General features: G+C 45.2%; 1 protein-coding gene across 3 annotated transcripts in view; it reads left to right on the forward strand.

Annotated features, from left to right (window-relative positions):
- Positions 1-23256, forward strand: part of LOC124802581 (EF-hand calcium-binding domain-containing protein 4B-like) — a 774205-nt gene that overhangs the window by 577233 nt on the left and 173716 nt on the right. The window contains exon 1 of one of the 3 annotated variants that reach the window (XM_047263464.1): positions 5603-5650. The exons of the other annotated variants lie outside the window; for them this stretch is intronic. Within the exon in view, the coding sequence (XP_047119420.1) occupies positions 5609-5650 (42 nt within the window). The 5' untranslated portion in view covers positions 5603-5608. Of the gene's footprint in view, positions 1-5602; positions 5651-23256 lie in introns of those variants that run through there. 3 annotated transcript variants of the gene reach the window in all.

Genomic DNA, 23256 nt, shown 5'->3' on the forward strand with positions numbered 1-23256 from the left:
GGTCATTTTCCCCTTCTAGTGCTGTAGGTACGTACACCACTGTTGGCTTCAAATTGGATTATTTATGACGAATTTCATTAACGGAAATATATATTGTGATGGCACAGTTGAAATGGCTAGCTTCTTCAAGAGACATCTACAAGACGTCCGTAGGTGAACACTACATATTATTCTTACTGCTCGCTTTTGTGCAATCAGTACTTCCTTTCTAAGTGATGAATTATCCCAGAAAATTTTTCTGTACGACATTATTGAGTAGAAGTATGCAAAATATATTAGGAGGTTGAGACGTTTTGTTTCTAAGATTAGCGATCATATGAAGAGCAAAAATAGCTGAACTTAATTGTTCGAGAAGCTCAGTAATATGCTTTCTCCGGTTCAAGCTTTCATCAGTGTGTACACCCAAAGATATCGAGCGTTCTACCCTATGTACTGACTGCTGCCAATACGCTACATCGTTTAGAACTGAACGTAGTGCGATTTTCAACCGCTTAATAATTCTTTGGAGTATCATTTACTAACTCTTCTGTTGCTTCTTTCTCTCTAGTGGGATTTATTATAACACTAGCATCGTCTGCACGACGTTCCCTAAACTCCTGAAGACAGACGTTGACTGTGGATATTATAACACAGAAAAAGTCGCTTAGACTGTTCAGAGATGTAACTAAACCCGCCCAAAAATGTAAACAACAATGCATGAGCAACGCTTATTAGACGGAGGGGGTCCGACAGCCGATCAGTTCCAGTCATTCCGCCAGAACGGAGGGACACGGCTCGTGTTGTCTGTAGTTCAACCATGCCTACACAGTCACGTCCACGTTGTTACTTTGTGCCAGGAAGGGCTCTCAACAAGGGAAGTGTGCAGGTGTCTCGGAGTGAACCAAAACGATGTTGTTCGGACACGAAGGAGATACAGAGAGACAGGAACTGTCGATGACATGCCTCGCTCAGGCCGCCCAAGGGCTACTGCTGCAGTGGATGACCGCTACCTACGGATTATGGCTGGGAGGAACCCTGACAGCGACGCCGCCATGTTGAATAATGCTTTTCGTGCAGCCACAGGAAGTCGTGTTATGACTCTAACTGTGCGCATTAGGCTGCATGATGCGGAACTTCACGTCCAACGTCCTGGGCGACGTCCATCTTTGCAACCACGACACAATGCAGCGCGGTACAGATGGGCCCAACAACATGGCGAATGGACCGCTCAGGATTGGTATCACATTCTCTTCACCGACAATCTTCAGAGACGTGTTTGGAGACAACCCGGTCAGGTTGAACGCCTTAGACACACTGTCCAGCGAGTGCAGCAAGGTGGAGGTTCTCTGCTGTTTTCGGGTGGCATTATGTGGGACCTATGTACGCCGCTGGTGGTTATAGAAGGCGCCGTAAGTGCTGTACGATATGCGAAAACCATCCTCCGACCGACAGTGCTACACGTCCAATGTGTGGTTTTCGTGAGCCATAAAAAGGACGGAAATGATGTGTCTGTTGAACTGTCGTCCAGTTTTCTTTACAGTTTCCGGAACTCTCGGATGATCGCTTCAGCGTCACTGCGCACTCATTTTCAGTCTAATCGTCGCGATCCGTCCCAGAGCCATACGTAGAGGGTTGCATTACATTCCTAGATTCGCCACTTAAAGGTGGTTCTTGAAACTTTTTAAATGGACGTTGTCGGTATAGCAGCTGCCAAATGAGGTTTTCCAGAATCTCTTTGACACTCCACTGTGGATCAAACAAACGTGTGACCATTCGCGTTGCCATTGTTTGTACACGTTAAGCATACGCAGAGTAAGGGTCCTACATATTTGCAGGACTGAACAGTGTTCTAGAATCTGTCGCACGAGTATTTTGTAAGCAGTCCCCTTTGTGGACCGAATGAACTTTCGCAGTATTCTACCAAAGTACCTAACTCTACCACATGCTTTGTACACTACTTAGCTTATGTGATAGTTTCGTATCACATCCGTACAAACTGTGTCCCAGAAGATCGAGCCATGCTGACCGGCGGTTGTATCACCCTGTGGCGTATGGCGTCATTCGGATGCGGTATGGAGGTGCACGGGGTTACTCTTCGACATTAATAAATAACGTATTCGTAAAATAGTGCTGGATACTAATTATAAACAGAATGAGGTAGCACTGGTTTGAACAGAGTGGCTTTGTTAACGGGGGAGTAGTGGTTCCAGTCCTCATCCACCCATCCAGATTTAGGTCACCTGCCTCAGAGGGACCATGGAATGGTTCCATTCGGAAATAATCACACGTCCTAAGACGTGGGAGACGAGACGACCTGTTCCTGTTTCATAGAACGCGGTCGACCGCTGATGGATCAACTGCGGCACTTTCGTTGTACCTCCTTGTCCGACTGAAACCGACGTCAACGCGTGTTTTTCTTCGGGTCGCCATAGATATGGAAATCACACGGTGAGGGATCGTGGCTGTACAGAGGGTGTTGCAGTGTTCCCCAAACAAATCGTCGAAACGTGGCCTTCGTCCGAATGGCGGTGTGGTGGCGGGCTTTATCGTGCAACAGAATGAATCCGTCCGGCAGCATTCCTGGACATTTCGACCTTATGGCACGCTGCAATTTCTGCAGAATGACTTCATAGCGCCGCGCATTGATTGTGGTTCCAAGCTCGAGGAACTCGACAAGCAGAGCATAACGTCGACTCCCACACTGCCAACAGTAAGATGGCTACGCTTTGGCTATTTGGTTGGGAGACAGTGCAGCTTCCCCCGTAGAGCCCGCACCTTCCACCATGGGATTTTCACATCTTTGGCGTGGACTTCGGTTCCAGTCGCCGGGCGGAGTGGCCGCGCGGTTTAAGGCGCCATGTCACGGATTGCGCGGCCCCTCACGTCGGAGGTTCGAGTCCTCCCTCGGGCATGGTTGCGTGTGCTGTTCTTAGCATACGTTAGTTTAAGTAGTGTGTAAGTCTAGGGCCGGATGACCTCCAGCAGTTTGGTCCATTAGGAATTCACACACATTTGAACATTTTGGTTCCTGTCGGACGAGGAAATGCAAGAGTGCATGGATCCGTCATCGGCCGACCGCGTTCTACGAAATAAGAACTGATCGTCTCGTTTCCCAGTGGGATAAGTGTCTTAACGCTTGTGGTGATTACTTTTAGATGGAACCGTCCCATGCTCCTGTTGTGGCGGATGTTTGGTTTTCATTTGACTGTCCCTTATACTACTACTACTACTACTACTACTAGCACATCGCGCTCCCAGCCGTTGTCTTTTCAAGACCTTGGAGCCGCTACGTTTTCCAGCAGCTCCTGAGTTTGCCTCACGAAGCTGAGTGCACCCCTCTCCACTGCTCCGACCAGAAAAGAATCAACAAAAATATCTGGAACTGAACCCGTCTCCTCCACAAGGTTGACAGATGCTATGACCACTCAGCTGTGGAGGCAGTTATACCCAGGAATTTGTATAAGTTGGCTGGTTACGATTATGACTCACTGGTACTGTAGTCCGAGAATACAGGGTAAGTCCATCTACACATTTAAAAAAATTGTTAAAGATAAATGATCACGAAGGAGGTAGCAAATGATACAGTATGTGAAAGAAAAGCAGTGCGCACTTCGACGCACTCCTTACATCTAATCGACAGTCCAGTTCCGGGCATACCTGGCGCTGCATGTCAGGAGTGACGGTAAAAACAGCTGCCGCGACGTGCTGTCGCAAGTATTCGAGGATCCGTGGTAGAGGTGGGACACAAACGCTACACTTAATGTAATCCCAAAAAGAAAAATCTCACGACTTCGAGTCCAGCAACGTGGCGAAGTCTCATTCAGTGAATCTCGTACACAGTTACGGAAACGTGGAGGCGCTGTATTATTGAAAGATGAAAACCCTACTATCAGTTTCAAGTGGTGTCCTGAGCCACAGTTTCAGCATGTCGAAATCAGCTGCACAGTACAAGTTAACTTCCTCAGGGTAAAGGACGTATTCGACAGTTTCACGTGAGAATATGCGTCTCTTGTGTTCACTGACCTTTCCCTGAAGATGGAAAGTGTCTGCGTCACCGAAGCTTAATTTGCTTGCGAAGTCGTCATTTTCAGGATGGTTGTGCGTATCACTGAAGTGCAGAAGGCGCAGTTTGCCGTCGTAACTTTCAAGTCGTCGTAATTGCAGGACCTGCAATTTGTATGAAGTACTGCGTCTTTAGGTCACAAGTGGCCCATCGGGACCATCCGACCGCCGTGTCATCCTCAAATGAGGATGCGGATAGGAGGTTCAAAATGGCTCTGAGCACTATGGGACTTAACTTCAGAGGTCATCAGTCCCCTAGACTTAGAACTAGTTAAACCTATCTAACCTAAGGACATCACACACATCCATGCCCGAGGCAGCATTCGAACCTGCGAGCGTAGCGGTCGCGCGGTTCCAGACTGTAGCGCCTAGCACCGCTCGCCCACTCCGGCCGGCCCGGATAGGAGGGTTGTGTGGTCAGCACACCGCTCTCCCGGTCGTTACGATGGTTTTCTTTGACCGGAGCCGCTACTATTCGGTCGAGTAGCTCCTCAATCTGCATCACGGGGCTGAGTGCACCCCGCAATTTGTATGGTTTCCCTATTAATCGCTTACTCTGCTGGCTGCAGGATGTTCAATGGCTGCACGAGCTTGACAGACAGACTTTGTGGAACTTGGCAATATCACATACCTTACACGGTCTACGGTATGTTCTTACACGCTCGATCGCCCCCAATACATTGCATCCCACAAGAAACCATCCTCCTCCAATTTCTTATACAACTTGACTATTCTGTTGTTGCAAACTGATGTTTTCTTGTGATACTTACCACAGAAGGCTCTTCGCATACCACCTACCGATTGGCACCGGGCAAATTGTAGCACACAAAATACTTTCTAGTTCTGGTTTGCCTCCATTTTCAGCAACTGTGGTGATTGGAGCCCCTGTTGGCGGTTTTCGAAACTAGCCAACACGACCTGCGACCACAAACTTTGAGAGATTGTATTTCACATACTGTACCATTTGTTCGTCATGTGCAGCCACTTACCTACACTGATTATTTGAAACCAGATCAGGATTTGACTGAAAAGAGACGCCCTTCGGTAGTTTCTACAGATCGCTGGGACCTCACTTGTTCCTGACGAAGAAGGCCAATGGCATCGTCGAAGGCTCGATATCGATTCTAATTTCACGCAGCAAGAATGCCGAGAATATTTTACGGGAGAAAGCCGCCGCGAGAGCGCCAAGTTACTGCCGGCTCTCGCAGCTGTGTGTTGTGTACACAAGGGCCGGCAAGTGCACACGCGACCGGGTGACGCAGTGTGGACAGACGGCGGTGCCCGCTGCCGGAGTCTCGGGGAAGCGCGCGCACTTGGCCGCCGGCGTCAGTCTCGCTCGCACCGCCTCTCCGAGTGCTGCGTTCCCGGGTTCGAACCTCGCCGGTGTGCGGGGCTGCTCGGACGAGATCTGGTTCCGCACCGGGGTGCGATTTCCTCGAAAAGCCTCGTTGCACGACACCTGTTACAAAGCTATGAACTTCGGTACACAGGTGGGTACCATCTAAATCTTCGTGTTTTGGGTCTGTAACTGTTTGCAACGTGCCACAGTGGTGCAGTAGAAGTCGAGATGAACAATTTGATAAAGGACACCTGCGGCCTACAAAGGCGGGTAAGAACCTCACACTGGCCTACAAAACTCACCTAAGATACAGCACATGCGCACCACAAGAGCTTTCCGATGCTGCCCGCCTTCTCTCTCTCTCTCTCTCTCTCTCTCTCTCTCTCTCTCTCTCTCTCCCTCCCCCTCCCTCCCTCCCTCTCTCCCTCTCTCTCTCTCTCTCTCTCTCTCTCTCTCTCTCACTCACTCACTCTCACGCCACCAGCTGTCGGCTATTACCTTAACATTATTGATCAAAGTTTCCCGTAAGGGTAATGAAAGAGAAAAGAATTTCGTAAAAGTACCTTTACAATTAGGTCTCAACTACGCCCTTACGAACACAGCAGTTTCGTAGGAAGAAGGCCGGAAGAAAAGAACTACTTAATTGTTAATCTCACGCTGTTAAAATTCACAGTTCTTTGAAGTAAATCTTACGGAAATGTCAAGTTTTGGAAGTGCAGAACAGGGCTTCATGGTCGATTTCAGTCAAAACCTTCCTCGGATCGCTTGTGATGTAACTTGAACCGGTTTTCCTAGGAGCAGGAATTTTTCGCCTCGTACTACTTAATGCGTTCGGCAAAGTATGTCGTCCACGCGACACTGACAAAATTGGGGAAGTGTTTTCCGACTGAGCACAATCTGTAGTGCGCAGCGCCTTACGTCAGCTGTGACAGGCCAATAGGTTCTGGAAGAGCCTAATGCGTTGTACGCTCCGCTGTAGTGAAGCAATTTCTGCAAATCATTTAGAGTTCGCCTGCAAAATGGGTACAAAATATGCTAAAACTCTACAAGTGGTTTTCAGTACCAAGGAAGATAAAAGGGTAGTTGTCAAAAACAGGTAAGCGCCAAGAATACATTGCTCGCTGTTGTTCTGCCTTTCACTTAATTCTGGAGCAAACAATCCTCTTCTTCATCGACCATTATACATGCTGGTTACAATTAAACTTTCGCTTCCTGAGGTGACCCTCATGAAAAACAAGTGATTATAGGACAGTGAAACTTTGTGGAAATATTTAGACTGAAGCACGAAAGAAACTGGTATAGACATGCGCTTTCAAATACTGATATGTAAACAGGCAGAAGACTGCGCTGCGGTCGTCAACGCAACAAGTGTCTGGCGCAGTTGTTACATCGGTTACTGCTGCTACAATGGCAGGTTATCAAGATTTAAGTGAGTGAGAACGTGGAGTTATAGTCGGCGCGCCGGCCGGAGTGGCCGTGCGGTTCTAGGCGCTGCAGTCTGGAACCGAGCGACCGCTACGGTCGCAGGTTCGAATCCTGCCTCGGGCATGGATGTGTGTGATGTCCTTAGGTTAGTTAGGTTTAATTAGTTCTAAGTTCTAGGCGACTAATGACCTCAGAAGTTAAGTCGCATAGTGCTCAGAGCCATTTGAACCATTTTTAGTCGGCGCACGAGCGGTGGGACACAGCATCTCCGAGGTAGCGATGAAGTGGGGATTCTCCTGTACGACCATTACACGAGTGTATCGTCAATATCAGGAATCTGGTCAAATATCAAATCTCCGACATCGCTGCCACCAGAAAAAGAACCTGTAAGAACGGGACAAACGACGACTGAAGAGAATTGTTCAGCGTGACAAAATTGGAACCCTTCTGCAAGTTGCTGCAGATTTCAGTGGCTGGGCGATCAGTAAGTGTGAGCCTGCGAACCATTCAACTAAACAACATCGATACAGGCTTTCGGAGCCGAAGGCCGACTCGTGTAGTCTTGATGACTGGGCGAGGCAAAGCTTTACGCCTCGCCAGGCCCGTGAAGACCGACATTGGACTGTTGATGGAAACATGTTGCCTTATCGGACGAGTCTCGTTTCAAATTGTATCAAGTGGATGGACGTGTATGGGTATGGAGAGGATATGGAGGCAACCTCATGATTCCTTGGACTCTGCGTGTCAGCAGGGGACTGTTGAAGCTGGTGGAACTCTGGTGTGGAGCGTGTGCAGATGGAGTGATATGGGACCCCTGATAAGTCTGTATATGACTCTGACAGGTGACACGTACGTAAGCATCCTGTCTGATCACCTGCATCCATTCATGTCCATTGTGCATTCCAACGGACTTGGGCAGTTCCAGCAGGACCATACAACACGCCAAAGGTCCAGAAAAGCTAGAGGTGCTCCAGGAACGCTATTCTGAGTTCAAACACTTCCGCTAGCCACCAATCTCCCCAGACATGAACACTATTGTTCATATCTGGAATGCCTTGGAACGTGTTGTTTAGAAGTGATCTCCACCCCCTCGTACTCTTACGGATTTATGGACAGCCTTGCAGGATTCATGGTGTCAGCTCGCTCCATCACTACTTCAGACATTAGTCGAGCCCGTGGCACGTCGTGTTACCTCGCGGGATTCGTACACGATAGTTAGGCAGGTGTACCAGTTTCTTTGGCTCTTCAGCGTATAAGAACAAGCCGAAGAGGAATAACGAATGAACCATTGAAGGAATCACGTTTTACTTTCCAAATGAGGGGCGACATTTGCTAGTTGCGTACCACGTTTACGTTCCAGGTTACAAACGTTGCTCATTGTAACGACCACCTGAATCCGCGACAGCCTGGGACCGCACTAGACATTGGTGTACTGCTGCCCGAAACATCTCAGGTGGACCATGGGAGTGTTCAGCTGTCGTGACACATCTCCTGGACTGCTTGAAGATCGTACATTGCGTCTAGCATTCTCAGTCATGGCTATATTAACTTCTTCAATATTTTATGGCGCAATTGGCCGTCGGACCCTCCCAGGAGCAGTTCCCAAATCGCCATTTGATTCCAACTTCCGAATAATGTACTTCAATCCTGTGTGGACGGACTACCCCTGGTATTCGTTTAATACGTCGATACACGCGAGCAGCAGCAGCACTATTGGTGTTGTTTTGATAAAACAGCTGTACGAGTAAAGCCTTGTTCCCCTTGTGCAGACCGATGTTGACTGTGTGTAAGTGCAGTGCACGCTGACGCTGCTGGTTCAACGTGAAGTCGCCGTACCAGTAACGGCTCCTGGCGGCAAGTCATGGCACTAACACTGCTAACAACGCAAATCCTGCTGCGCAAAGTCTGGACGTCATTCTTGTACGGTTAATAGTTTTCGTCTATACTGGCTCAAACAGGATTGTAACCACCCTGCATGTTTGACTATTGGAAAACCCAGAAGTTTCCTTACCTTTTCACGTACGCGATCCATTAATACTGTACAGTATATTTGCACTTTGTTGAAAGTAACAACACTTTGTTTGGACACGTCCCAGACATCGCATGTGGAATGAATAGTTAACGTGCTTGCTGTTTAATTTTGTGGGAAAACCCAAATGCGTCCCTGCCAACGCAAGACGCCCTGTCCTGTTCGCGCTGCTCCTAGGAAATAACGGCAGTAGCTGGCTTTTGTAGGCCAAGTTAGACTATTTCTTGGCTTGACAGACCACGTCTGTTCTCTATTTCATCTAAACGACAGTGGTACGTTCTAAACAGTTATCGTCTATAAGCCACAATACAGTGAATGGCGGAGGGCACATTTTACTGATACTATCCATTATCTTTACTGTTCCATTCGAGTATTGACTGAAGGCAAAAAGGATGTGTGCATACTTGTGTACGTGACGTAATCTCACTCTTTCACGCGATCCCTACACGAGAAGTATGATGAAGGCGGCTTAACGGTCAAACAGCTTCCTCAGTTACAAGCGCTCTTAATTTCCACAAAACTGTTTCGCGACAGCTACTTCCCCTCGCCTCCAAGGATTCATTTAAGTTCTCCTAGTATTTCCGCTACGACCCTAGCTTCGAATCTCTGAATTCATTCGATATCCGTTGTCAGGCCTGCTTGATAAGGACTCTAAAGACTGGAACAGTAGTGTAGAATTGCTCTCACTATCATTCTATACGAGATTTCCGTACACATTAACTGCATTTTCCCAGAACCATTCGAACAAATCTAATGTAAGTACTGAAATTGCCTTCCCTGCAAGTGATTTTATGTGATTGTCACGTATCATATGACAGTCCTTCATCACTAATCTCTTAATCGCGTACTATAAGGTCCATCATTTTTTACCATATCCAACTCCTTACACACACACTATAAGACCAAAAATAAACGGACACCTATTAGTGGACATTAATGCCTTTGTGTCCATCCTTTGCCTTTATGGCAACTTAAATTGTGCTGTAGACACTTCAGTGAATTTTGTGAATGTGGAGGAAATTGAGTCAATTCTTCTTCAAGTCTAAACCAGAGTAAGTTTTACGCTGGGATTGGAGAAAAGTCTACCGTTCTAACTCACCAGAAAGGCGTGGCCACTCCATGTCACGAACGTTGTCCAAAAACCATTGGCTCACAGATGCTAAATTATGATACGATGCATTGTCATGCTCATAATGGCATCCGCTCCGAACCGTTCCTCTGCTTTACGCAGTATACAGTATTATGAAATATGTTCATATCGTTCCGCGTTTACAGTTTCCTTAAGCGCAATAACGGTATCACATCCTAACCATGGAAAACGAACCTAGAGAGTAAAATTACATCAGATGGAAGATCAAAGAAGGCTACTGCGGGCCAAATCCACCAGGCAAAGCTGCTTTTAAAAAGAGAAGGAATATTTACTCATACAGGTGCATAGACAAACGTAAACGACCTCATAAAGACGTAGGTATGGAGTGTGCTTCTATGCGGAAGTGAAACACAGACATTCTGAGAGGAGGAGACTTCGAGATGTAATGCTACAGCAGGTTGCTCAAGATTTCCTGGATACAAGATATCAAACGAAGAGGCGCCCCATCAGAGGAGGAAGAGAGGCCATGTCTCTTGAATTTTATCCAACACAGAAATGACGCTCGGGTCGGCCATTTATTGAGACATTATGGTATCATTAAAACTGTCATTGAAGGGACAGTAGAAGGGAGAAACACAAGAGGCAGATCGATACTAAAATACATCAACAAGATCATGGAGGATACCAGCTGCACCACGTATGCCCCTCCTTAAGAGGACGGCCGAAGACGGAAACACATTGCGAGCCGTCCACGTTCAAAACCACTGAGCTCTACTGATCGACCCATTCTGGGATTACTGGTTCTCTACTGATAACATGAAGGTGACGTGTTACAGACGCGAAATTTTAACGACAGGAAGAAGATTCTGTGATATGCAAATGATTTCAGAGCATTCACACAAGGTTGGCGCCGGTGGCGACACCTACAACGTGCTGACACGGGGACAGTTTCCAACCGATTTCTCATACACAAGCAGCAGTTGACCAGCGTTATCTGGTGAAACGTTGTTGTGATGGCTCGGGTAAGGAGGAGAAATGCGTACCATCACATTTCCGACTTTGTTAAAGGTAGGATTGTGGCCTATCGCGATTGCGGTTTCTCGTATCGCGACATTGCTGCTCGCGTTGGTCGAGATCCAATGACTGTTAGCGGAATATGGAATCGGTGGGTTCAGGAGGGTAATACGGAACGCCGTGCTGGATCCCAACGGCCTCGTATCACTAGCAGTAGAGATGACAGGCATCGTATCCGCACGGCTGTAACAGATCGTGCAGCCACGTCTCGATCCCTGAGTCAACAGATGGGGACGTTTGCAAGACAACAACCATCTGCACAAACAGTTCGACGACGTTAGCCAGCAGCATGGACTATCAGCTCGGAGACCATAGCTGCGGTTATCCCTGACGCTGTATCACAGACAGCAGCGCCTGCGATGGTATACTCAATGACGAACCTGGGTGCACGAATGGCAAAACGTCATTTTTTCGAATGAATCCAGGTTATGTTTACAGCATCATGATGGTCGCATCCGTGTTTGGCGACATCGCTGTGAACGTACATTGGAAGCGTGTATTCGTCATCGCCATACTCACGTATCACCTAGCGTGATGGTATGGTGTGCCATTGGTTACACTTCTAGGTCACCTCTTGTTCTCATTGACGGCATTGTGAACAGTGGACGTTACATTTCCGTGGCTCTACCCTTCATTCGATCATTGCGAAACCCTACATTTCAGCAGGATAATGCACGACCGCATTTTGCAGGTCCTTTACGGGTCTTTCTGGATACAGAAAATGTTCGAATGGTGCCCTGGCCGGCACTTCTCCCATTCTCCAGATCTCTGACCAATTGAAAACATGTGGTCAATGGTGGCCGAGCAACTGACTCGTCACAATACGCCAGTCACTACTCTTGATGAACCGTGGTATCTTGTTGAAGCTGCATGGGCAGCTGTACCTGTACACGCCATCCAAACTCTGTTTGACTCAATGCCCAGACGTATCATGGTCGTTATTACGGCCAGAGGTGGTTGTTCTCGGTACTGATTTCTCAGGATCTATGCACCCAAATCGCGTGAAAATGTAATCACATGTCAGTTCTAGTATAATATATTTGTCGAATGAATACCCGTCTATCATGTGCATTTCTTCTTGGTGTAGCAATTGTAATGGCCAGTAGTGTAGGAATGACATAACAAACACAGAAAACGCACTTGAAAATGTGAATCATTTCCCGAAACGCGTCGTGCGAAAAATAAAGTAAAGAAAATCGTGACTGGTAGCAGATGAGTTATTTTTAAACAAACCTATTGTTTTCACAGTGCATGCTTTCACAACCATTTATAATGGATCAAATCAGGTAATTGCAGTCGGGCTTGCAACTATTCACCCCCCACTGAACAGAACGGAAGAAATCTTTATCTTAATACAGTAAGATGTACGTATCCCTTTCACACATTTTACACTGTTTGCAGAGAAATGTGGATGTATATGGAAAAATAAAAAGCTTGCTAAATTATAAAATACCGTGAATAGGGTGACTGAGAGTGTCTTCTACTTACAGAAAGGAATAAAAACATGCTACAGCTACGAGTACATGTGTGATCATCAAAACTCGTTAGACTTGCTTGGGTTATCAGTACATGTATATCAGTACATGTATACAGCTGCTAGTTTGGATAATTGAGGTTGTTGGTAGGCAGCCATTTTGCTTGAAAACCTTGTTCATGTTGAGACGTCTTCTTTTCCACATCTGGCGACTGGGTTGCACCTCGTATACGGTTCTGGATATTTTAAAGCAGACTCGTCCCACGTTCTAGTGAGATAGCCACTTACGATGCCTGGAACACTGGAACATGGAGACAACTAACTCATTGAACTACTTTCTTACTTTCGTCATGAAGCTGTGTGTATGTACCCTGATAACGTCGATTGTATTAGTATTAGACGAAATAAACCACACATATTGACGGAGTAAAATAGCAGCTACTCACGGAGATGCCGTGTCGACTGCTAACTATCGTAAGGCAGCGAATCTTGATGGGCATGCTTATATGTTTATGAGGAACCGATTTACACTAAAAGAAAAAAAAGGTTTTTGGTCACCAGGTTCAAATGTGGCGTTGTACACTGTGCCATTTGACAAGGCATAACGTGAGTGAGCAGTATGGCTGTAGAGAAGAGTGACTGGGCACTGTTCATGAAACTGTTGTGTGTGGATAGCAGCAGTTACAGTGGTGCATTGAGAGATTATCGCCTACTGAAAGATGTGAGCAGAGGCCTGTAGCCATAAACGGTTTAAAGAACACTTAAATCGAAAACAAGAGTGAGCTTGGTGTGGCACCTGGAAGAGGAGAGCGCCCTATTGGTGTGGAGTTTATTGACTAGGTTGCTGTTCTTGTAACCGACCAGGCAGCGCGTGCCCTTGGTTGTACTAGCACTCGCACAGTGTCACGAGAATTGCCCATCCCGTGGTGAACAGTACGGAAAGTTTTGCGGTCTATGTTACGCTGATCGTGTAGTATCTGAAACCCCACGATCCGCAGCAACGTTCTGAATTCGCTCTTCGGGTCGATGTTGGCGGCATGTGGCCGGAAAATATTCTAAGAAGTGAAGAGGCGTATTTTACACTACTGGGCTCAGCAAACACACATAGCTGGCGGATGTGTGGTACTGCTGAGCCGCGTGCTGTGCAGGAAGAGGCATTGCGCTCGCCGTATGCGATTATCTGGTGTGGATTTACAAGCATCTTTAATATTGGTCCGTTCTTCTTTGAAGAGAATACTCCCAGAGCGCCTGACATGGGTCTCGTAACATTTTCACGTTATCGGTATCAGGTTGGACAGCACGTGATTCCTGCGTTGAAATGGCGCAGCTGTGTGGAAGTCACAGTTTTCGTGGAAGATGAGGTATTACCTCATGTCGCTCGCCCAGTAAAAGATCTGGTTAGAGCAACGTTTCACGAACGTGTTATCTCTAGACGTTTACCATATGCAAGGACTCCTGATCTGATTTGAATCCATGTGCCTTTTGACTCTTGGGTAGCCGGCCTCGGTGGACGAGCGGCTCTAGGCGCTTCAGTCCGGAACTGCGCGACTGCTACGGTCGCAGGTTCGGATGTGTGTGATGTCCTTAGGTTAGTTAGGTTACAGTAGTTCTAAGTTCTAGGGGACTGATGACCTCAAATGTTAACTCCCATAGTGCTCAGAGCCATTTGAGCCAACTCTTGGGTATATATAAAAGATACCAGCGACGCTTTCGATCTTTATCTGATCTAAAGGAAGACGTTGCTCAGATTCCACCGAAACTGGTGTGAGCAACTGTTGATCACGCCCTTTTACGGGTGCAGTATCTCTTCGACGTCTTCGGTGCTCATATTGAAGAAATTGTGTAAGGGGCGAGGGGGGATTAATAATGAAATAAGCATTATGCCATTCCCACGTGTTTGACCTATTCTGCCCACACCCTGTTCGTAAACCTTTACATACGGCAACATTTCTACACGTCTTTTGTGCCATTACACACGGAAACATTTCTAAACGTCTTTTGTGCATTCACAGCGACAGATTTGCACCTGGTGAACAAAATCGGGACTAATTTTTTTCCAGTGTTAATCGGTTCAGCATTTATTCATTAGCTACATTATGTATTAAATTTCGCTGCCATTCGGTAATTTCAGCCCACACTGGAACTCTACGGTGAGCTGCACTTTAATTATAACCAGTAATCTCACAGTAACAATGACTGCGCACTGGGCCTGAAGGACGATTCGTTGCCTAATGGCCGCCGTGTCATCCTTTGCTTATTGCGTCATTCAGATGCGGAATGAGAGGGCATGGGGTCAGCACACCAGTCTCTTGGCCGCTTTCAAACGATGGAGCCGCTGCTCCTCACACAAGTGGCTCCTCAGTAGGGATCGCAAGGCTCAGTACACCCTGTTCCTGTAATCCAACCAAGGAAAAATCCCAAGCGGGACCTCCGTGTAGCAGAAAAAAATCATTGTACATAATTAAAATAAATCAGAGATTTATATATGCACTAACTGAAAAAAAAAACACTTTTATCTCTCGGTCTTTCTTTTCATTTGTTTTCTGAGAACATTCCAAATCACTCGCGAACATTCGAGATCATCGTAAAAAGTTTCCTCTTCTGTGATTTCATAAAATTGTTCATACGTTTTCTCTCAGTGTATTCATTCTCTTGCATTGTGAATCTAATCGCGCTTGCTCCTCGTCTGTTTCATTTCGTCGCTCATTCAACACCGACAAGATCTCCTCCTCTTTTGCGTTTCGGCGGACTACTGTTAAATGTTAATATTACTAAACACATTAAAATTCCACGCAATACATTGTTCGCTAAGCAATTTACTTTCACTTTAATTTATTGCATGTTCTATTACTTACCATTATCCTTGATCTGGCCGGCCAGCGTGGCCGAGCGGCTCTAGGCGCTTCAGTCTGGAACTGCGCGACCGCTACGGTCGTAGGTTCGATTCCTGCCTCGGGCATGGGTGTGTGTGATGTCCTTAGGTTAGTTAGGTTTAAGTAGTTCTAAGTTCTAGGGGACTGATGACGTCAGTTGTTAAGTCCCATAGTGCTCAGAGCCATTTGAACCTTGATCTGCTCTAATCGATTTCCAAAAGTATACTGACGCATACGTCTCGCCATCGCCTGTGTATCCCCTCCTGAGTTGGAAATATCTTCACCGAAATGGGAAAAAACTGTCGAACATCCTGTAACATTCTGAAACATTCTCGAACCTGCTTGAAGGCTCTGTAACACTCTGGAACATTCTAGGACCTTTGCTTTTTGAAGATTCTACAACATTCTGGAACATTCTACGTTCTGACCATTTTCAACCACTCGATTCGTAGCTGCTTCTCCAGCGTCCAGTAAGAAGAGCATTGGTGTGATGCCCTCTTGTGACAGCCGTATCTTCTTATCCAACTCGTGACAGCCGTGTCTTCTTATCCAACTCCTGCAGCTACGAACCGAAACATTCTGCATGGATGGAGGATGAAGGACTACCATAATGTATAATCCCCACACGGCACCTGGTGTGGGTTTCGGAATGATAGCGGTGCGTACGGACAAGCGACGTTTGCATTTCTTCTTCTTGTTTCGTACAGGCCTGCTAAGAACAATGGCATTCCAATGACATGTTCGGCTTTCTCTTCTTTATCTCGACACTACCTGTCTTCTTTCTCGGTGGTTTGTTCTGGAACTCACTTGCTGAAGCGTTCTCCTGAGAGATATCCGTTATTTTAAAACTTTTTCTGCATCTCTGAGTTCCCGCAGATCTTTTACATCTTTTATCACTTCCATCAGCCGCGGTGACTTGGTCTTCCTCTTTCGCCAGTGTGCGAAAAGCTGACTGGTAAGTCCTGTGATGCACCCTGTAGACATGTCCATACAGGGATAGAAGTATGTTCCTAGCCGTGTCCGTAATTTTTTCACAGTACTTGTACAGCTCCTGGTTTTCCTGTCTTTTATCTTTACTCTGCTTGACTGGTTCCAGTATCTTCCTCGTTATCTTTCTCTCCTCGATTTCCCATTTGTCTCTGAGACACTTCCTATTGAGTGCAAGACAATCTGGAGCATATGGGGCTTTAGGATTGACGACTGTTTGGTACGTTTTCATTTTTGTGTTGTGGGAGAGACATCTTATGGTACAGGAGCTCTTGGTCAGATGGTATGCCAGTTACAGATTGTTGACCCAAGCTGATAATGCTATTCTTTCGGTAAGATTGGGTTCCAGACATTCTCCCAGGTAATTAAACATGTTGGTTTTTTACCAATGTCTTGATTTCAGAATTACTTAGAAATTTCTCGAACCTTACTCGTAATATGTTGTTGTTTATAGTGTGCTTGTTAAGATTATCGGTGTTCTGGTTCAGTCCCAGTTCTTGCAAGACTCTCATGATTTGTGTTTGCTAAGACGTCTTCAGTAAAATGAGATCCTCGTTTGAGACGTGACTTACACGTAGCCTCTTATAACAGCAACGTTTACTCTGCAATGTTAAACAGAAACGCGTGCTTTCCTGTACGTAATGTCCTTGGCTAGTAATTTTAACTGACAATACAGGAAATTTCTTGTGCTTCATTAATTATTTTTCCAATGAATAAATAAATTATCTAACGTGGTAAATCAGGCGCGTAATATTTTCATTGCGTATTATATAAAGCCGTCTGCAGAAATTTAGGAATAATGAATAAACAATGCGGTAAGAAGGTCAGCAGACACAGAAAAGTAGGTAGAGTTAATTAGACGTCGGTAGTTGATGTAAACTGTGTGCTAGAGGAAGCAAGGTGGTTTGAGAAATTGCGACGTGCTGATCGGGTATGCAAATGGGGTGCTGACAGCCACTCACGTGATTTTTATTCCATGTATTATACAGCGAATAAAAATCACGTCAGGACCAGCATTTCTCAGATGATAATTTCTGATCGCTAACACCAGATGGTGATAGAGGGGAGGTTCTTCAGAGATGCAAGAGGCGGCGTACAGCGTTATGTAAAAAGACGTGGAACTTGCCAGAGGTGAAATGAAATGTGCGTTGTCAGCTGCAGAGCAAACAGCTCGCGTTCTTTCAAGGACTGCCGGCCTGCGCTGATTAGTTCTGGCAGTGACGAGAATTTTCTCTACGACGTCCCTAAATGGTTCTGCCAGGTACGCGACAGACCGAGAAAACAAGATGTGTGTCGTTGACGGCGCTGCAATGGCAGCTGAAGGATCCGTCGACGCCCGCACCGTGTCCACCGCTAGAATGAATGCCCGCGCCACAGGAAAGCGTCAGCGAATCGGGTGTGCATCGTGACGTAGTCTAATAGGGAGAGTGCGTGACCTAGAATGCTCAGAACCGCACGAAAACGTGCTAAGAATGTAAAGCGCCCATTCCAGAAACAGTGGTATGAACCATTCACATGCAGAACTACGCTTATTAACCAGGAGAGACACGTGAGTGATCACCCATTTAAAGTCTAAGAGAGGAACTTTCGCAACGCAAAGAAATAAAATATCGATATAATAGCGCAAAAAGCACACTTAGGTCAACGTCTGAATGTCGAAACTTACTGCTGTATTTCCCTCTGCTTAAAATATTTATGCTTTTTGTGCTAACCTGCAAACGATATTATTGACGTGCCAGTGTCGTAACCTGCCTTCAGCAAGGCAAGCTGTTATGTAGGCTTGTACTTCTCTGCAGAAGGTTGATTGTATGGCACAAGAGAAGTGTAACATTGTTGTTATTTTTCACATAGTCTTACAAAATGATCCTTCTGTAGAGCCCATATCGCCCAAAGTAGTACAGTAAACATCAAGAGGTTGGCATTACTTTTCTGTTTTAGAGTGGTTTTGGTCCTGTTATATCGATACTTCGTTTCTCCGCGTTACCAAAATTCATCACCTCTTGGTTGTCGTCGTCGACGTCCGATCCCTTCGTCTAGTCTAGTTGTGTCACGTTCTTTTTTTTTCACCCCAGTTCTTCTAAATACCTCCTCACTAGTTATCTATCGATGTTATCAAAAAAATGGTTGAAATGGCTCTGAGCACTATAGGACTTGACTTCTGAGGTCATCAGTCCTCTAGAACTTAGAACTACTTAAACCTAACTAACCTAAGTAAATCACACAAATCCATGCCCGGGGCAGGATTCGAACCAGCGACCTTAGTGGTCGCGCAGTTCCAGACTGTAGCGCCTAGAACCGCTCGGCCTCACCGGCCGGCACCGATGTTATCATGAGCATTCTTCTGTAGCACCACATTTCAAAAGGCTATATACAATGATTGTCGAAACTATCATCCACGTTTCACTTCCATACATTACTACACCCCATACAAATATTTTCTGAAAGGACTTCGTATCATTTAAATCTATATTCGATATTAAGGAGTTTCTCTTCTGTAGAAACGCATTTCTTCCCATTGCCTGTCTTGTACTCACTTAACCGGAGCCGGCCTCTCTGGCCGAGTGGCTCTAGGCGCTTCAGTCCGGAACCATGCGACTGTTACGGTCGCATGTTCGAATCCTGCCTCGGGCATGGATGTGTGTGATGTCCTTAGGTTAGTTTGGTTTAAGTAGTTCTAAGTTGTAGGGGACTGATGACCTCGGATATTAAGTCCCATAGTGCTCAGAGCCATTTGAACCATTTGAACTTAACCAGATGGCAACTTAAACTAGTGACAGTGTAATATCTCTTTATATTCGATGAATTATTCTGATACAATTCTACCCTTGAATGACATTTACTAATTTTCTATCTTGATACTCGCAGAATACATGCGCAAAGTAGTTTCATGCAATCGCTATGCCATGAGCGCATAATTATTCTTTGTAGTACTCTCTCTGGTGGTGGTTAGAAAAAAAAGCTTCCGAGATTGTCTTCATGCCGATTAGCCTGAGCTTGGTTTGAAGAATTGTAATCTGAATATTGAGATTTATGACAAAAGATAACTGAGACGAAATTGTACGATTAAAAGGTAAATATACATATATATTGGTCCTTCATACAAAAGGTGTGTATTTGACATTTGAGAAATAATGATATTCATCGATATATTGCGTAGTTGTTAATCATAAGGGAACTTCCGAAAGACTGGAGACGAACCTGCATTTAATAATCCAAGAGCTCCATTACTTCTTCGGAAGGTTAAACTTCATCAAAGCCAAATATCCGCTTGATCTGAGGTTTCCCGACTGATTATACACTCTCCCAAAATTACGAGGCATTTTATTGTACAGATTAGCAGACTGCCGCAAAGCACGAGCCTGCAGAGAAGAAGAATCATCGCCTGATTTCATTCTAACAAGTAAAATTTCTGAATCATTTTGAGTGACTGAGCTATGACTGTGTTTCATATCATGAATGATTGATTGCTCGAACGAATTGAGAACTACACAATTACACAGATAGGAGGAAAAATTACAACAGTTTAAATGCAGACCAACATTCTTGCAAAATCTACTTAACGTCTGAGAACCAATACAAGGATGGAATAACTCAGGCAAGGCGGAACCGGCGGACAGTACTCCATCTTCAGAATCCTTTGTTTAGAACATCGAGAAGCAGAAGGAACCACTACGACCAAAGTAGTCCAAAAGAAACCAATATCCGAACGTCAATCAATGAGGCAGTCGAACTACACGCCTTACTGGACAGCAGCGGCAAGGAAAGGAAAGGTACACTGCTGTGAAAATACGCTAACCTCCAGGGCAGGTAACTTGGGCTTTAGCGGCCACTAGGCAGAAAAATACCGCTGGTTGAACTTCATCAATACACAAGGAATTCAATGATTAATAATAAAAGATGGAGGATGGATAATTAATTTCGCCAACTCCATAAACTCCACTTGTTGCTCTTTGTCTCAGCGACCCTGTGAGCAGCAACGAGCGTACAAACGGCGTGACCTCAAAGTAGTGGAGATTTCACTACTGAGGTAATGTTCACTCAACTCAAACATCCTGGGTCCGGTGGAGAACGCAGCTACAGCCCCCGATCCAGCAGTGACTTGACGTCCTTCCAAAGATAGTACCACGGTACTAGATATTGATAAGCGCTGCTGCTGCCACTCATGGACAGACAATGCTAGCAAATGTTTTGGCGCCGGTAAACACAAGAAGGAAACGATATGCCACTATCCCTATTACACGATGCCAACCTACCAACGGCACCAACGCAAGCTGCAACATGGCTCAATGTACTTAAGTTTGATTTTCCTTAAGCTATTTTCTAAGATGAATTGTAGGGTCAATATTGCCTTGTGTGTCTCTACATTTCTCTAGAATCAAAACTGATCTTACCCGAGATTGGCTTTTACGAGATTTTCCAATCTTCATCTATAAAGAATTCATATTAGTATTTTGCAACTTGACTTATTAAACTTATAGTTCGGTTATGTTCACACCTTTCAGCACCTGCTTTTCTTTGGAATTGGAACTGGAATTATTACATTGAAGTCTGAGTGTATTTGGCCGGTCTCGTACATCTTACACACCAGATGGAAGAGATTTCCCGTGGCTGGCTCTGTCTGTACTTCTGATAGAATACCGTCTACTCCAGGGGCCCTTATACTTCTTTCCACTTTTCGCCTTCCCTTCTTTGATTAGGACTGGTTTTCCGTCCCAGCTCTTGATATTCATGCAGATGTTTTTCTTTTCTACAAAGGCCTCTTTAATGTTCCTACAGGAAGACCATATCTTTTAAATTAATTGTAAACCAGTCTAGATCGCAAGGCACGTTTATTAAAAGGTGACCGGATGACCGGTTTCGATCATCACATGTTCATCGTCATACCTACAATAGTATTGATGGACAACGGCTGTGCATGAGGCAGGAACCGTTTAATGACAATAGCTGAGAGCAGTTGACTATTGTCATTCAGCGGTTCCTGCTCCATGCACAGTCATTGTCCATCAGTATGGTTGCAGGTTTGAAGATGATCGTGTGATGATGGAAACCGATCACCTTATACTAAACGTCCATCTAGATCTAGACCATTTTATAATTAATTTCAAATATTGCATTGTGAGCGCTGATTTCCCTAACAGTGTTTTCAAAAATAACATGACTTTGCCCTAGTGAATTGTATGTCTAAATTCTTGCATTTGTCGTCTAGCCATTCCTGCTTAGAATTTTGCGCTACATGTCAATCTCATTTTTTAGGTTTTTATATTCCCTTTTGCCTGATTCATTTGCCGCATTTTTATATTTTCTCCTTTCGTCTCTCAGACCTTGATCATTCAAATGTGTCTCGTGGTGAGACGTGGAATTTCTGCAAACGAATGACTCATACCTATGTTTTTGTGATGAACTGGTTTTATTCTAATCACATTTTTCTGCAATTTTTATTCAAGGTGAGGCACTTCCCTTCTAAGAGCGTAATAATAGACGCCATTCTAAAAAACGTTTATATGAAAACAATCGTGTCACCCTGCCAGTGTGGCTGACTAGATGAGCCACATGTGAAGTGCGAGGTGTGACAATTATTAATAATGAGACTGATGTGAAAAAAAAGTTGCAAACCTTTTTAGTCAAGTTTAGTGTTGTCTCCTTCAATGTAGTTCCCTTCTGAACTCATCTTCTGTATTATCCTCCAAGACCCTCGTCACAGCTTTTTGGACATCTTGTGTTGTTTGAAAATGGTGTCCCTTGACCGCCGTTTTGACTCTTGGAAATAGAAAAAAGTCGCACGGAGCGACATCTGGTGAATAAGGTGGCTGTGGTAGTACTGAAACTTGTTTTGAGGTTAAAAATTGCTGTACTGACAGAGCAGTATGGGATGGCGCATTATCGTGATGCAGAATCCAATAATCAGCAGTGTTGGCATGGACACGAAGAACTTTTTTATGAAGTCTTTCTAAAATTTCTTTGTAGTAATATTGGTTAACTGTTTGTCCAGGAGGCACCCACTCTTTATGAACAATTGCCTTGGAATCAAAGAAGCACACAAGCATGCATTTCACTTTTGAATTTGACACCAAGCGAGGTGGCGCAGTGGGTAGCACACTGGACTCGCATTGGGGGTATGACGGTTTAATCCCCCTTCCGGCCATCCTGATTTAGGTTTTCCGTGATTTCCCTAAATCGCTCCAGGCAAATGCCGAGATGGTTCCTTTGAAAGGGCACGGCCGACTTCCTTCCCCGTCCTTCCCTAATCCGATGAGACCAATGACCTCGCTGTCTGGTCTCCTTCCACAAACAACCAATTGAATTTGACATGCGAGCTTTTTTTGGTCTGCCTTCACTTAACATCTTATGCCAACGAAAAACATGAGCTCTTGACATAACCTCCTCTCCAAAAGCCTTCTGAAGCTTACCGTAAGTTGTCGTCCTGTTTTCACCCAATTTAACGCAAAAAGAAATGGCATACCGATGCGCAATATTATGCGGTTCCATTTCCGTGACGAGAGACACAAACACGTGTTAACTTATTACAGCACAACTCACGACTGAGCAGTTGCATCGATGTTCCGCTTGGACCAGAAGCAGCTAATAGACCAAGGTCAAAGATATTGTGCCTACTCAAGCCTGCAGGGTTGCCACATCTTGCAAAGAATATCAGTCTCATTACTTTATCATCGCACCTCGTATATACATTAAATCATCTCTCCCCCTTCAGTTTTGTATTAATGTCTATCAAATTGTTATTAATATCAAAGACAAGAATTAAGTTGAATGTTTAAACAAGAATTAAGTTGAATGTTTGAAGTCCCGTCACTTGTGTAATTGAAAATCAAGTGTGTTCACAACAGAAAAGATTCTATTTTTATGTAAAAAGCATTACCATTTTCATCAAAATTCAAGCTTTACGCAACATATCGCATACAGTAGTTA

This window comes from Schistocerca piceifrons, chromosome 1 (assembly GCF_021461385.2).
Source record: "Schistocerca piceifrons isolate TAMUIC-IGC-003096 chromosome 1, iqSchPice1.1, whole genome shotgun sequence".
Classification (NCBI taxonomy): domain Eukaryota; kingdom Metazoa; phylum Arthropoda; class Insecta; order Orthoptera; family Acrididae; genus Schistocerca; species Schistocerca piceifrons.